The sequence below is a fragment of the Anomaloglossus baeobatrachus genome, chromosome 4 (genome assembly GCF_048569485.1).
Source record: "Anomaloglossus baeobatrachus isolate aAnoBae1 chromosome 4, aAnoBae1.hap1, whole genome shotgun sequence".
Taxonomy (NCBI): Eukaryota; Metazoa; Chordata; class Amphibia; order Anura; family Aromobatidae; genus Anomaloglossus; species Anomaloglossus baeobatrachus.
Window position 1 is genome coordinate 374,882,411 of NC_134356.1, and position 15,334 is coordinate 374,897,744.

At 42.3% G+C, this 15,334-nt stretch overlaps 1 protein-coding gene across 2 annotated transcripts in view; it reads left to right on the top strand.

The window, feature by feature from the left end:
* Nucleotides 1–15,334, top strand: part of PTPN12 (protein tyrosine phosphatase non-receptor type 12) — a 101,153-nt gene that overhangs the window by 29,365 nt on the left and 56,454 nt on the right. Inside the window, exon 2 of one of the 2 annotated variants that reach the window (XM_075342576.1) lies at nucleotides 12,396–12,504. In XM_075342576.1, coding sequence (XP_075198691.1) covers nucleotides 12,396–12,504 — 109 coding nt within the window. Of the gene's footprint in view, nucleotides 1–12,395; nucleotides 12,505–13,247; nucleotides 13,322–15,334 lie in introns of those variants that run through there. The other variant, XM_075342577.1, reaches the window with a different exon arrangement.

Here is a 15,334-nt window from a genome sequence, read left to right on the forward strand (position 1 = left end):
TAAGGAAAAATTGAGGACTCTTTCCAACAGGCAATTGCATCAGGTTAAAAGAGCAGCTTCTAAAATGCCTTGTCATAGCAGCAGACACGTTTTTGAAGCTGCTGGTGCCTCCAACGTCCCCCGAACAACAAGATGCAGGGTCCTTCAGAGGTTTGCAGCTGTGCGTAAGCCATCCTGTCGACCACCTCTATCCACTGCACACAAGCAGAAACTGCTTCAGTGGGCCAAACGATACATGAAGACTGACTTCCAAACTGTTTTGTTCACCGATGAGTGCCGTGCAAAGCTCGATGGTCCCGATGGATGGAGTGGAGGATGGCTGGTTGATGGACACCCCGTCAAAACACGGCTGAGGCGCCAACAAGGAGGAGGTGGAGTAATGTTTTGGGCTGGAATCCTGGGGAGAGAGATTGTCAGCCCCTTTAGGATCCCATAATCTATGTGGAGTTTCTAAAACAGCACTTCCTGCCATGGTTCAGGTGGAAGAATCGTGCATTCCGCAGCAAGATCATTTTCATGCATGATAATGCAATGTCTCATGCTGCTAATAACACATCTGCATCTCTGGCTGCTATGGGCATAAAAGAGGACAAACTTATGGTGTGGCCACCATCTTCCTCTGACCTCAACCCCATTGAGAACATCTGGAGCATCATAAAAAGGAGTGTCTATGATGGCGGGAGGCAGTTCACATCTAAGTAACAGCTCTGGGAGGGTATTCTGTCCACATGCAAAACAATTGAAGCAAAAAACATCCAAAAACTGACAAATTCAATGGACGAGAGAGTTCAGAAGCTTCTTTCAAACAAGAATGTGCAAATGTAACATCACCTAGAATTAAGTTTTGACTTGAAAACTGTTTGATTTCATTTTGTAATAAGCTGATAATGCTTATAATTTCACAATTGACCATTTTTTGTTTTTCAAAATAAAAATAAAATGGTTGAAAACTCTGCTGTGCATAATAATTTGGAACATGCATTTTGATTATTTTAAAAATATACTGTTTTCATAGGCAGTTTGATCAAAAACATTTCAATTATACTCGAATAGTAGATGACTGCAAAATAACAATGACTGCAATTCATAAAGTTAATTTAGAAAAATATGAAAAAATATTTTTTGCATAATTGGAACACAGTGTATACACCCTGAACTGCTCGTGGTTCTGGGTGCATATTGCACCTTACAGGTTCCCTTTAAGGCTATGTGCATACATTGAGTGGTGAATTTTAGGTTGCATTGTTCTGGCACTTTGGGGCTCTGCAAACTATTACAGGAAAATCTGTGCTCCAAAAGTCAAATGGTGCTCCTTCCATGCCGTGTGGCCAAATAGTACTGTTCTGTCACATGTTCGGTATTGCTACATTCAGGAGAAATTGAGTAACACATTATGGGGCCTTTTTTTTTTTTTTTTTTAACTTTTTTACCTATTACTCTTGTGGAAATTGGAAATCTGGGGTTTAAACAACATTTTACTGGTACATATCTAATTATTTTTTCTTCACTGCCCAATAGTATAAAATGTTGTGACACACTTGAAGTGTCAATATGGCCACGGCACTCCTGGATGAATTTATTTAGGGGTGCAATTTGTAAAATGGGGTCGCTTGTGGCATGTGAGGGGCTCTTCAAATGTGACTTGACTTCTGTAATCAATTCCAGACAAAATGACGCCCAAACAGTAGTTTTTCACGACATATAGGGTATCTAGGAACTGAGGAGAAAATGCACTATTCAATTTGTTGTGCAGTTTCCCCTGTTACCTTTAGGCTAGGTTAACATTTCCGTCAAGTTGTATCAGTCACAATCCGCGGCTCTGGTAAACAACGGAATCCGTTTGGCGGATTCCGTTGTTCCCATATACTTGTATGAGCGGCGGATTGTGACTGATGATGCTGCGTTGCATCCGCCATCCGACTGATCAGTCGTGGCATCACTGACCGTCGGGCAGCAGGAACGCAGCATGTAGCTTTTTTTTGAGCAGCGGAATCCTTTTGATTTCACTGCGCATGCTCTCTCGGCGGCCGAACAATCAGCTGATCGCCCTGCAGCCGCCTTCTGTGAGCGATCAGCTGATCGCCCTGCAGCCGCCTTCTGTGAGCGATCAGCTGATCGCCCTGCAGCCGCCTTCTGTGAGCGATCAGCTGATCAGCCGGCGGCTAATGAGAGCGATCAGCTGATCACCCGGCGGTCGGCTAATGAGAGCGATCAGCTGATCACCCGGCGGTCGGCTAATGAGAGCGATCAGCTGATCAGCCGGCGGCTAATGAGAGCGATCAGCTGATCAGCCGGCGGCTAATGAAAGCGATCAGCTGATCAGCCGGCGGTCGGCTAATGAGAGCGATCAGCTGATCACCCGGCGGTCGGCTAATGAGTGATCAGCTGATCACCCGGAGGTCGGCTGATCGTTCTCTCTGTCTCTTGTTTTCTAACGGAATCCGCTTTCTCTTCCAATACTTGTCATCTGTTGTACAACGCATCATCAGTCACAAGCGGTAAGCAACGCATGTGACTGGTGCAAAACAACGGAAATGTGAACCTAGCCTTAGTGGAAATGCAAAAATTGAGACTAAAGCAACATTTTTGTGGTAAAAATGTATTTTTGTTTTTATTTCCACGGCTCAACATTATAAAATTCTGTGAAGCACCTGGGGGTTCAAGGTGCTCTCACCACACCCTTAGATAAATTCCTTGGGGGGGGGGTCTAGTTTCCAAAATGGGGTTACTTGTAGGGGGTTTCCACTGTTTAGGCACATCAGTGACTTTTCAAACACGATATGACTTCTGCTATCTATTCCAGCCAGTATTGCATACAGAAAGTCAAATGGCTCCCTTTCCTTTCCGAGCCCTTCAGAATTTTCACAAAATTTGCAATATTTTACAAATAAACACAAAATATGATTTTTAAGTCTACCACTAAAATGAATTACAATATGTCATGAAAAAACAATCTCCAAATCATCGGGATCCATTGAAGCGTTGGAGTTATTAGCTCATAAACTGACACTGGTCAGAACTGGAAAAAAATGGCCTTGTCATGAAGGCAAAAACAGGCTGGGGTGAAGGGGTTAAAGTGAACCTGTCAGGTCCAATATGCACCCAGAACCACGAGCAGTTCTGTGTGTATATTGCTAATCCCTGCCTAACCGTCCCTGTATACACTAGCATGGATAAAGAGATCTTTAGAAAAAGTATTTCTAAAGATCTTTTATCGTATGCTAATGAGCGCGGGGACTAGTCCCTTGGGCGTTAGTTCCCCTGGCTAGTCGGCTCCATTAGCATGTTAGAACGCCCCTGTGGTGTGCTTACATGTTAATTAATGCACAGCATCAGAGGATGGTCTCACTCACTTCTCTTCTGCCATTGCCGCCCGACGCTGGTTTTTAGCTCAGTGTGCATGACCCCAGAGATTCGGTCATGTGCACTACTTGTTTTTCAGTTTAAAGCTTGGACATGTACACCCAGCTTCATAGTGCGCATGACCAAAAATTCGGGGTCATGTGCACTGAGATGAAATCCCCCGTCGGACACGATGGCAGCAGAGAGGTAAGTGAGATCATCCTGTGACGCTGCACATCCATTAGCATGTTAGCACGTCCACAGGGGCCCACAGGGGCATACTAACATGCTAATGGAGCCAACTAGCCAGGGGAACTAACGCCCAGGGAATTAGTCTCCTCGGTCATTAACATACGATAAAAGATCTTTAGAAATACTTTATCTATATTACTGTATACAATGACAGTTAGGCAGGGATTAGCAATATGCACCCAGAACGTATCGTGGTTCTGGGTGCATATTGGACCTGATAGGTTTCCTTTAAGCACAGATACAAGAGGAGTTTTAGAGGATAAAATAGAGGCTTTATTGAGTACAAAACATTTTAGCTAAAATCAATTCATATTCATAGAAAGTAGTAAATGTTCAAACATCAATTCATAGTCAGTAAGTATTACAATAGAACCATTAGGTATAACAGGACAGCAGTAAGAGGTGGATGGGCAGACTTTAACCAACGCTGAAAATACATCATAATGTTACACTGCTAAGATCAACCCTCCCATTTATCGAACCAGCCAAATGGCTATAATATAAGTCCCAATGGGAGGGGGAGGAAGCGGTGAAGCATGTTATCATACCTAGCTATCAGCGTGGGTACAAGCAGGTGGTTAAGTGGAGGCCCCCAGGAACATCCGACGTACGTTTCGCAAATACGCTGGCTTAATCATGGATGATCCATGATCCATGATTAAGCCAGCGTATTTGCGAAACGTATGTCGGATGTTCCTGGGGGCCTCCACTTAACCACCTGCTTGTACCCACGCTGATAGCTAGGTATGGTAACATGCTTCACCGCTTCCTCCCCCTCCCATTGGGACTTATATTATAGCCATTTGGCTGGTTCGATAAATGGGAGGGTTGATCTTAGCAGTGTAACATTATGATGTATTTTCAGCGTTGGTTAAAGCCTGCCCATCCACCTCTTACTGCTGTCCTGTTATACCTAATGGTTCTATTGTAATACTTACTGACTATGAATTGATGTTTGAACATTTACTACTTTCTATGAATATGAATTGATTTTAGCTAAAATGTTTTGTACTCTATTTTATCCTCTAAAACTCCTCTTGTTTCTGTGCTTAAATGTTTGATGTAGTAGGCAGTGGGCTTGTGCTTTTATTTAATCGCATGGCCACACTCATATTATGTAATGTGTCATAAGCTTTCTGTTTTGCGATAGGTTCCCTTTAAGCATGCCTCATGAGTTCAGTTTTTGTAGATACACTATTGCTTTTTTATTTGCGCAATAGTTATCTAATGCTGTGCCGTCCACTGCCTGCTAATGCTAGATTTTACATATTTGTTCTCACTTTGAAAGCTTTTATTAATGACGACCTGTCAGCATGATTTTGTAATGTAAAAATATATGGCTTTAATACTTATTACGTTGATCCCTTTAGTGAAGAAATTTGTTTAATATTCTATTTTAATCATCATTTGAAGTTTTTCTGCCACTTAGCTTTCAGTGTACAGGGGCTGGACTGTACACTGAGTCTTCTCCTCCCTGTCTGTGATTCCTGGCCTTTCTGCCTGCCTCCGGTCAAGTAGTGGGCAACCCTTTTAAACACTGTTGCTATTTATATATAAACTGCTCTATAAACATGAACCCTGGGTCCATGACGTGTCTTACGTCATGCACACTAGCTGCCACAGAGGTCCTGCGGAGGCACACTTTGATTTGCCTGGCTCAGGGCAGATCAAAGTATTGTAGTACGCCTGCGCGGGACCTTAATGCCGGCTTGTATTCATGCCGCATCCTGACGCAGGGTTCAGAAGAGGGAGGATAAAGATGGCCGAAAGATGAAGCGCCGGACCCGGAGAACGGAGGCACTGATCCAAACGATCTGCACCACACCGCCTGTTAGGAAAGTATTATAAAGTGATTTTTTTGTTCTACACAGTGGCCTGGGTTCTTATGTACAGCATATTAGAATGCTGTATATAAGGGCCCACTGATGGTGGCTACAGCTTATAGGCCCCAAATTTGGTGACAGGTTCCATTTTAAGTTGCATTATAATAACAAGGACGTTTGTGCCTTTCACTCGGTTCGGGCAGCATGAATTTCCTGACAGGTTCCCTTTAAGTCATTTAGCATTTGTGTGTTGCTGTTGTATTAGCCTGGAGTTTTCACATAGATTGATGGATGTTATTTCGGAGGTTTATTTTTCCCTGCTAGGAAATCTTTAACTTCCTGCTGAGAATCTCATCTGCTTCTGGTTGAAGTTTGTTGCTTTTCTGCTCTAGAGACATTTTGAAGTCAATGATTGTTTTCCCACACTGTATGCTGAGATGGTACTAATAATTTCACAATCATTGTGTCTTCCTTATTTATGTTCTGTCTTTTGGATTCTTCTTACTTGGGTTTTGAGTCATTTTGACCCAAATGAACATTTCCTTTTGAACAAATTTTTCCATTCTGCATTTTAAAAGGAATGTAGAAGCGCAGTTTCTTTTTTTTTGTAAGTTGGTTTAGTGACGCTATTTCATGGTCTAATATGTACAGAAGTGGGGTGTTTTTTTTTTTTTGTTTTTTTTTTTTCCGTTTTTCTTTCTTCCCTCTCCCAAAAATGTATTACATGACCATGGTGTTAGAGGAGCAATGACATCACTCATCTCTTCCAACGGGAATAAATCCCGTTTTATAAATCTTTACACACTACTGCTGATATCTTAATGTTTTCCGTTGGCTATTACTACTCAAATAAGCATGAGATACTTAAAGGGAACCAAACAGCAGGATTTTCTTATATAAACTAAAGCCAGTGCGATACTGGCACTAGGATGCTAAATCCAACCATACCCTTTGTTCTGAGATTGGAGGTTTTATTTCAGAAATATGTGCAAGTAAAGTTCCAGCAATGCACGGCTATTTGATTGACAGGTGCAACAGGAAGGAGATATGTGGGTCGGGTCTTGATATCTATTCCCGCCCCCGTCTGTCTGCCTGCGCAAGAATCCCAGTCTATGGTGGCGACAGGGGGAGGAAGGCAGACCGGGATGGAAATAGATAGCAAGACTCGACTCACATATTTCCTTCCTGTTGCACCTGTCAATCAAATAGCAGTGCATTGCTGGAACTTTACTTCCACATATTTCGGAAAATAAAACCTCCAATCTCAGAACAAAAGGTATGCTTAGATTCAGCATCCTAGCACCAGTTTAGAACTGGTTTTACGTTGTATATGAAAATTCTGCTGGTTGGTTCCTTTTAAACGAGTAAGTGAAATTGAAGTAGATACGGTTAAATGAATAAGCCTCAGAGGACTTGTCATCAGATCAAACCTGGCCCGTTGCCCTCTTATTTTACTCCTGCAGATCCCTTGGTTTTTTTTCCCCCATTTTCTTTTTTTAAATCCACCATATGGTGTATATATAATTATAGTCTTCATGGTGAAGCCCATATAAATTAGAACTAAACCTATCCATATCTCTGGAACATATGGTGTATTTAATCATGAAAGCAACGGGAATAACACAAAAAGGAAAACCGCCAACTTTTGACCTTAAAGGCATTTTTTTAAGGTCCATACACATTTGTACCTGTATAACCGCACGTTCTGTCACTCTATAATTTAGTATGCTATGTTTTTTTTTCCTCTTTATACCTTCTATACACAGTTGGAGGCAGATAGAAATACTGTTTGGGCTATAGCCGGCCACATGACACAGATCTGTGCATGAAGCCTAATGAAAAGGATCTATAACTGCGTATAGCAAGACTAATCTGCTTAGTCCTCTTAGGGGAGTGTAATAAATCTAAATGTGGGTAAATGGTGACTGAATAATATTGCTGAAAGCAGGCTCCTAAAAATGGATGTAGTAAATCTCTGCAAACAATGTTATATGCATTTTCCAATATGCCGAAGATTGACTGGCTTCACATAAAAATCACGTGGAGCCCGGCAGAACATCTAAGCTGAGTGATTACGTGCAGCCATGAAGTAAAATCCCTGTCTATATTTATAGTGGTTTATTTAGTTTTTTGTGTGGGTGGATATAAGCTATTGGGGGAATTGTCAGAATTGTGTGTTTGGTGTCTGGCTGTGTAAAGAATGACAGAACTTTCTTTATAAAATATATCTCTTCTTTATATAGCCAAGCACAGACTCTTGAATGAATGTGTTCTCCGTTTTAAGCTCGGTAAGTGCAGTCTTGGTCTTCTGTTTAGCTTGAGGTTTTTCTATGGGTAATGTGTGGGCTGAAATTGTAAGATGACATTACAATGGCTTTGGCGATGCTGGGAGTTCTGCTAATTTCTTGACTCATTACTTCTTTATTAGAGAGAATGCAGATTAGAGGGAGTTCACGTGAAGTGAAATATGGATTGTACTGCACGCCCTCGCTGGCTTCCATCTGTACGTGTGTCGTCCGCATACATTGCCCCTCTGTATTCCCCTCCATCTGTCCTGTGACACTCGTTACCTAAATAACGGCAATAAACATTAGACGGAGGATGACTGAAATGACGGCCATAATGTCGGTCACCATCCTCCTAGAAATCTTACTTTTATGGATACATTCATTTCCCCTACAGACTCCATAACTGAGGAGTCATGTGTGGGCCTCAGCTTGTGACTGCCTGCGTTGTGCGACCACTATGAAGCAGGAAGTTATATTTTTGCGGCTCTGAATTGTTCCACTGACGGCGACATCCTTCATGCCATATGTGGTAACGCTGGCCACCGTCTGGTGTGTGAGCAGGACGGGCTCTTGCCTTTTTTTTCCAGACGCACCGCAATGGATGTTTCCAGCTGACGCCCTTCACTGCTGCAATCATAGTGTGACCTCAGTGCTGCTCACCAGGTCTTTATTAGGACACCAGTCAGTCATCTCATTAATACCTGGATATTACATTGAAAATTCTGTCACCAGCCATATATATATATATTTTTTTTTCTTATGAGTATAGAGGGAAATGTGATAAAACAATAATATTCCATATACCTTGATATGTTGTATACCTTGCTGAAGTTTTTCCACATGTTGAGTATTTGCTGAGTTTTTACCTCAGTATTTGCCGAGTTTTTACCTCGGTATTTGCCGAGTTTTTACCTCGGTATTTGCCGAGTTTTTACCTCGGTATTTGCCGAGTTTTTACCTCGGTATTTGCCGAGTTTTTACCTCGGTATTTGCCGAGTTTTTACCTCGGTATTTGCCGAGTTTTTACCTCGGTATTTGCCGAGTTTTTACCTCGGTATTTGCCGAGTTTTTACCTCGGTATTTGCCGAGTTTTTACCTCGGTATTTGCCGAGTTTTTACCTCGGTATTTGCCGAGTTTTTACCTCGGTATTTGCCGAGTTTTTACCTCGGTATTTGCCGAGTTTTTACCTCGGTATTTGCCGAGTTTTTACCTCGGTATTTGCCGAGTTTTTACCTCTGTATTGCAAGCCAAAACCAAGAGAGGGTAATTAATACAGAAGTGGTACCCGTGTTTTTAATATACTTTTGCTCTGACTGTTCCACTCCTGATTTTGTCTGCATAGACGGAGGTAAAAAAAAATCACCAAGTAGTGTGAACATGGCCTGAGGGGGATTTAATAGGTGCTAGAATGGCAGAGAATAAAACAATTGGGTATTATTAATTATGTTGTCATATTATCCGCACCACGAAACGGAAATGTAAAAATTAAAGCATTCCTACTTTTTATGGGTTGGCAGTAATTGCTGCTGTGAAGTAAAGCATCATATGTGGAACACATATGTTGTTGGATTTCCTTCCCCTCCCCCTTCCAATGATGGCCTACCCAGTCCCGAAGAAAGTGCTATTACATTTGATGTCTAAATTCATTATCTCCAGTGATCGCTGCCCACGCCTTGGCCACCAATGCGTCAGTGACCCCATGGCTCAATGTAAAGTTCTTGGTCAACCAAAGATAGACGTTATTCTGGGTCCAACTAAGTAAAATATATCTTTGTACAGAGTCCTCAGTGGCTGATATCTTTTAATGGCTAACTGAAACCATTGAAAGGGATGAACCACTGAGGACGTTTTCATTTTTTAGGTCTAACTAATAAATGCTTTTTTTTTTTTTTTCCCCATAATGAGAAATTGCAGAATGTTCCATTACACTGACTCCTCGTTGTCAGGATCTCTGCTGCATATATACAGGATGAATGCTGCTCTAGAAGTAAACTGGCCTCCAGCCATGTTACTGCATTATTATTAATGACCTATGATTAAGGACGTTTTTTGGTTTTATTCATTCCTGTCCGAAACGTGTTAGTTCTGTACATTCCTGATGCTGCTTTTTTGAATATAAAGTTGCTGTTTTAAAGAATATGGAATATTTTACCTTTAATTTGCTGGTTGCTGGAGCCATTGTTCTATTTTTCCTTGCTCCACTGCATTATTATACATCCTTTCCATTGTCCCTGGTGAACCTTGGGTTTAATAGTATCTGTATGGTGCATAGATAATATCCTAGGTAATGACTGTTAGTCCATGGTGCATTAAATCTTAATAAATACTACAGGGCAGCACGGTGGCTCAGTGGTTAGCACTGCAGTCTCAGCGCTAAGGTCTTGGGTTCAAATCCCAGCAAGGTCGTCATTTGCAAAGCGTTTGTATGTTCTCCCCGTGTTTGCTGGGTTTCCTCCAGGTTGTCCTGTTCGTTCCCATACTCAAAAGACCTACTCGTAAGGAATTTAGATTGTGAGCCCTTATGGGGACAATGTTGTTGCTAATGTATGTAAAGCGTGGTGGAATTAATACGGTAGCGCCATATACGGTAAGGGAATATTATTATTACTGTGTAATCTACATATGTCTTAGTTTTAACAGGAGCTGATTTCAGTACCTGGCAATGACCACTACACAGTATGTAGCACCAGAGGTCTTCTACTCTGTACATTTACATCCGGCTGGCTGATCGGAGGGGGTTGCCGAGGGCCGACCTACACTGATCTGATATTGATAACCCTTCCTGTGGATAGCTCTTCAGAATCTTACTAGTTTTTCTGTTCAGGTGCTCAATATAGCAGTAGACCACTATAAATTGTATTTTAGTTATTAATTCCTTTCTAATTCTGAGCGATCACATTCAACATCTCTGTATATATGCTCTTATAGGGACGGCTGTCATGATTGAGTGACAACGCCAAATTAACACCTGTGGAGTCCATGGATGTTAATCAGATTTCAAGTTGGGCCTCATTCAGATTTCCAAGTTAAAGTCCACGATGCATGCACCAGCCGCAGGTCTTCTGACCCAAACTTCACCAACTTCATATCTTCTTATTAGGCTGCTGAGTTTTTTGGGAGACCCAAGGCCAGTCAGTCTGTGCACTGTATGTCACAGATATCTGAAAGTCTTCTCCCAGAGAACTACCGTATTTTTCGCTTTATAAGACGCACCTGATTATAAGATGCACCCCCAAATTTGGTGAAGGAATAGAGAATTTTTTAATAAATGGGGTCCGTCTTATAATGCCAGTGTCCGTCTAACAAATAATATAGGGTATATGTACCTCATAGCCCCCTCATCCTAAAATTAGCCCCCTTAATCTGGATATGGCCACCTTATATTGAACACGTCCCCCAGTGATGCCACATTTCCCCTATGGCTGGCACACATCCTCTATGGCAGGCAGACAGGCCCACTGGGGCAGGCAGACAGGCCCACTGGGGCAGGCAGACAGGCCCACTGGGGCAGGCAGACAGGCCCACTGGGGCAGGCAGACAGGCCCACTGGGGCAGGCAGACAGGCCCACTGGGGCAGGCAGACAGGCCCACTGGGGCAGGCAGACAGGCCCACTGGGGCAGGCAGACAGGCCCACTGGGGCAGGCAGACAGGCCCACTGGGGCAGGCAGACAGGCCCACTGGGGCAGGCAGACAGGCCCACTGGGGCAGGCAGACAGGCCCACTGGGGCAGGCAGACATCACCCTCTGTTACATATCGCCCCCATGTTGCTGCTTTTAGTATAATAAACTCTTTACCTTCTGCAGCACTGTCTTGTCTTGTGTCTCCCTCCTCGGGGTTGAACTCCTCCTGTCTCCTGCACTTCCTACTTCCTGGTTCTAGTGGAGGTCATGTGATGGGACAGCAGAGAGAGATATCTCTGCATGCCTAATTACAGCCAGCAGGAGGGAGACCGGGCAGACGCTGGAGGAGGTGAGTAAAGAGTTTATTATTTTACTATGGGCAGCACGGGAGGCCATATCTAACACAGGGGGAGGGGGGATCCTGTGCAATCAAAGGTAAGCACAGGCAGATATAATATGCACAGCTCCCCCAGCCCATCAGTGATGCAGTTTCAGCACCACGCTTCTGATGGACAGCGGCTGTGCATATTATATGAGCGGGAGCAGGAGATCAAACGCTGCCGCTCCCAGCCCCAAGCAGTCCCCAGCACCGCTCCAGAGCTGCCCGCACCGCCACTGGACTGTGTGCGTATATATATATATATATATATATATGTGTATGTATATATATATATGTGTGTGTGTATATGTGTATATGTGTGTGTATATGTGTGTATATGTGTATATATATATATATATATATATATATACCTACCCCCCCTCCCGTATATTCGGATTATAAGACGCACCCCCTACTTTCCCCCAAAATTTGGGGGAACAAAAGTGCGTCTTTTAAAGCGAAAAATACGGTAAATCTCAATCTTCACAGCTCCTTCTGCTCTGAGAGATAATGCCAATAGGAGGTTGGACAACATTTGTTGGTGACTGGATTCCTCTCTAAACTAATGCAAATATTTCCACAATTTGGACGTCGTGCTTTTCATTGTCCTAACTGTACCTTTTCCCATGATTTTAATACAGGTTATCAAATTTGACGGTAATATTGTATTCATGTTCTCTTGTTACAGAGATTAAGAAGGCTATCCACAAAATACAGGACAGAGAAGATTTACCCTACAATCACTGGAGAAAAAGAAGAAAATGTAAAAAAGAACAGATATAAAGATATTCTGCCATGTAAGTTACTGTACATTGTGTGATGGCCTCAATGTTTTGGTTCAGGATCTCGGGCTATAGATTGAATCGTGGCCATGCTCCTTAACCCTGAAAGGGAATCAGTCACCAGGCTTACGCGTCGTAGGCTATACTAACATGTCCCGTAATCATCTGTTAGAAAGGATCCCGCAGCAATCCATTAGCCAGAGTTGTGCAGGCACAACTGTCTTGTCCGTGTTTAAAATACTGATTTCAGCTGGATCGTTTTTGTTTTTTTTTCTACATCAAAGTCTATGGAAAACGAATCCGTTAATTAGTTGTCCATTTTTTCTTACATATGAATAGGATCCGTGTTTTTGCTTACTGGATCAGTTTCAAATAGGAGGTCACAAATCGCTAATTAATGGATCTGTTTTCCGTAGACTTCAATGTTAAACAAACGGATAAAAAAAGTTCTCTGCACAACTTTTTTCCCAACGGACTTCTGCTGAGTCCATTCTAACAGGTCATTACTGGACTTGTGAGCATAGCCTAAATCTTAGGGCAGCATGGAATAGTGACAGGCCCTGATACCAGCGTGATGTCACTTACAGTGTCCTTGCTGTAGTTGAGATAGTAACACCTTACCTGCTAGGCTTCTCAATGTCACAGCTCATTAATATCAGTAATTACATTACAGGAGCTTATTCTTTAGAGGACCAGCGGAGCTGCAGCAGATAATGCTTTATCAAAACTGCAGCATGCAGCCCAATCAGCCCAACATTGGAATCAAGATTTCTGCTCCAACTTTGTGTTGCTATCAGATGGGGAGTATAAATCTGGTGACAGGTCCTTTATAGTAAGTACGGTATCTGTGCAGCTTTTCCCGTATAGGCTCCACTATGGCTCTTTATGCATCGTGTTCAGTTTTTGGGGCGAGAAGTAGCTGTTTAACAGACACTATTGTCTGCTTGATGAGGTGTCAGACCGACTGTAAAACGCATTGATTTTTAAAATAAATGACTGTGCTTTAATTTCCCTGGTTGGTCCATAATTGCAAGCATCTACACTATGGCTATGTTCACACGTGGCGTCTTTTTGCCAGTGCATCTTGGGTGCATCCAAAATGCACCAAAAATGTGGTAAAAACGCATAAAAAATGCAATGCATTTTTACCATATGTTTACCGTGTTTTGCCCAATAGTCAAATCTATTGACTGGAAGGGATCCAAAACGTTGCAAAAAGAATTGTTATTCTGCATCTTCAAAAACGCAGGCAAGATGCAGCCAACAAAAGATGCCCAGTGTGGACAGCACAATAGAAATCTCATAGACCTTACTGGAGGAAGGAAATGCATGCATTTAGGTGCCTCGTTGTGATGTAAAAAACGTACCAAAGATGCATCAAAAGATGCCCTGTGTGAACTTAGCCTATAAGTGCTATTTTCCCTTTTCTTCTGACATTATAACAAATACCATTGTCACCCCGTTAATTCTTGTGGCACTGAATTCGGCTATCCGGTCCACCATGGCGTCTCCAGCTTCAGCCCTCTGTTCCCATTAATCAAAGTCGAAGAATGATACCCATCTATAGCTTTCACTGTACCAAACTAAGACTAGTATGTGCAAAGGCTAAAACGTGATCTGATGATAGGACTAAATGTTTATTTCTACATCAAATGTCAGGATATTTGTACATTTGAAGCATATAAGAAATAAGAGGAGGCCTGCGTAGTCTAGTGTGATGGCACATAGGGTTTTAGTAGAAGGCCATACAACTGCAGGAAAATAAAGGGAAGACATGTATAAACTCTTCGTCTATGTAGTACTTTCTGGAATAAATTCAAATCCCAATGATGTGACTGTCACTCGATGGAAACGGGGATGGGTGACAAAGTAGAGGCTCCTGATGTTGCAATTGTGACCTGGGATTACAAAACAAGTGTTATTCTACACATACCATTAACCATATTGGATCATCTTTATATAAAAATGTTTTCGGTAGTTCAGGTACAGATCATTTGTGCCTGAAAAATGTAGGTGCAACAAATTCTCTTATCCTTACTGTTCCCATGGATGGAACTGAACAGTACGTTTTGTGGAGCAACACTCTAATTTTCAGAGGGGCTGTCTTTCAAAGTATAAAGTACTTTGGTAGTTGTGAAAGTGTAAAACGATAAAATTTTGGCTAGGTTCACGCTCTGTCCCTGCACCTAGCCAATTTATATGTTTGGAAGCTTTTGAAGGAATATACTGTAACCTCTGTATAGGCGACCATTCACCAACAGGGGCTGATAGTATGTGTGGATTGTATCTTTGGCTGTATAGGAAAGTGCAGCAGTCTGCGCTAACCTATACAAAGGAACATTGTGCATAAATGTATACCATGCTGTATAGGTTTCACAGTGGGTCACTAAAATGAATGGACGACTGGGCATCCATCCTGACACTGCACACACTTCCTGAGTGTATGTACTCAACAGCGTGCTCAGATGATTTTTTTTTTTTTTTTTAATAACTTCTACCTCAATTTTGATGGCGATTTTGTTTTTATATTTCATAAACTTCTATCTCCTTGGACAATCCCTTTTTAAAAGGTTGCATACAGCTCACCTGAGAGAGGAATGCTTCCGTCCACGTATCCGTTATGGCTGTGGAAACAGCAGAGAATGGCTAGCTGCACAGTTTTTTCAAATGTTCTACAAATAAGTAGGAGCTCAGCAAGGTGTAACCCCCAAAACATTTGTAGTGGAGCACTAAATACAGATTTAGTTGTGCTGGGCTGATTTTGTGGCCTCCTCTTCTGTGGCCAGCACCTGAACAGAGATATTCCCCTCTCAGCCATGAAAATCTGAGTTAAACTGTATACAAT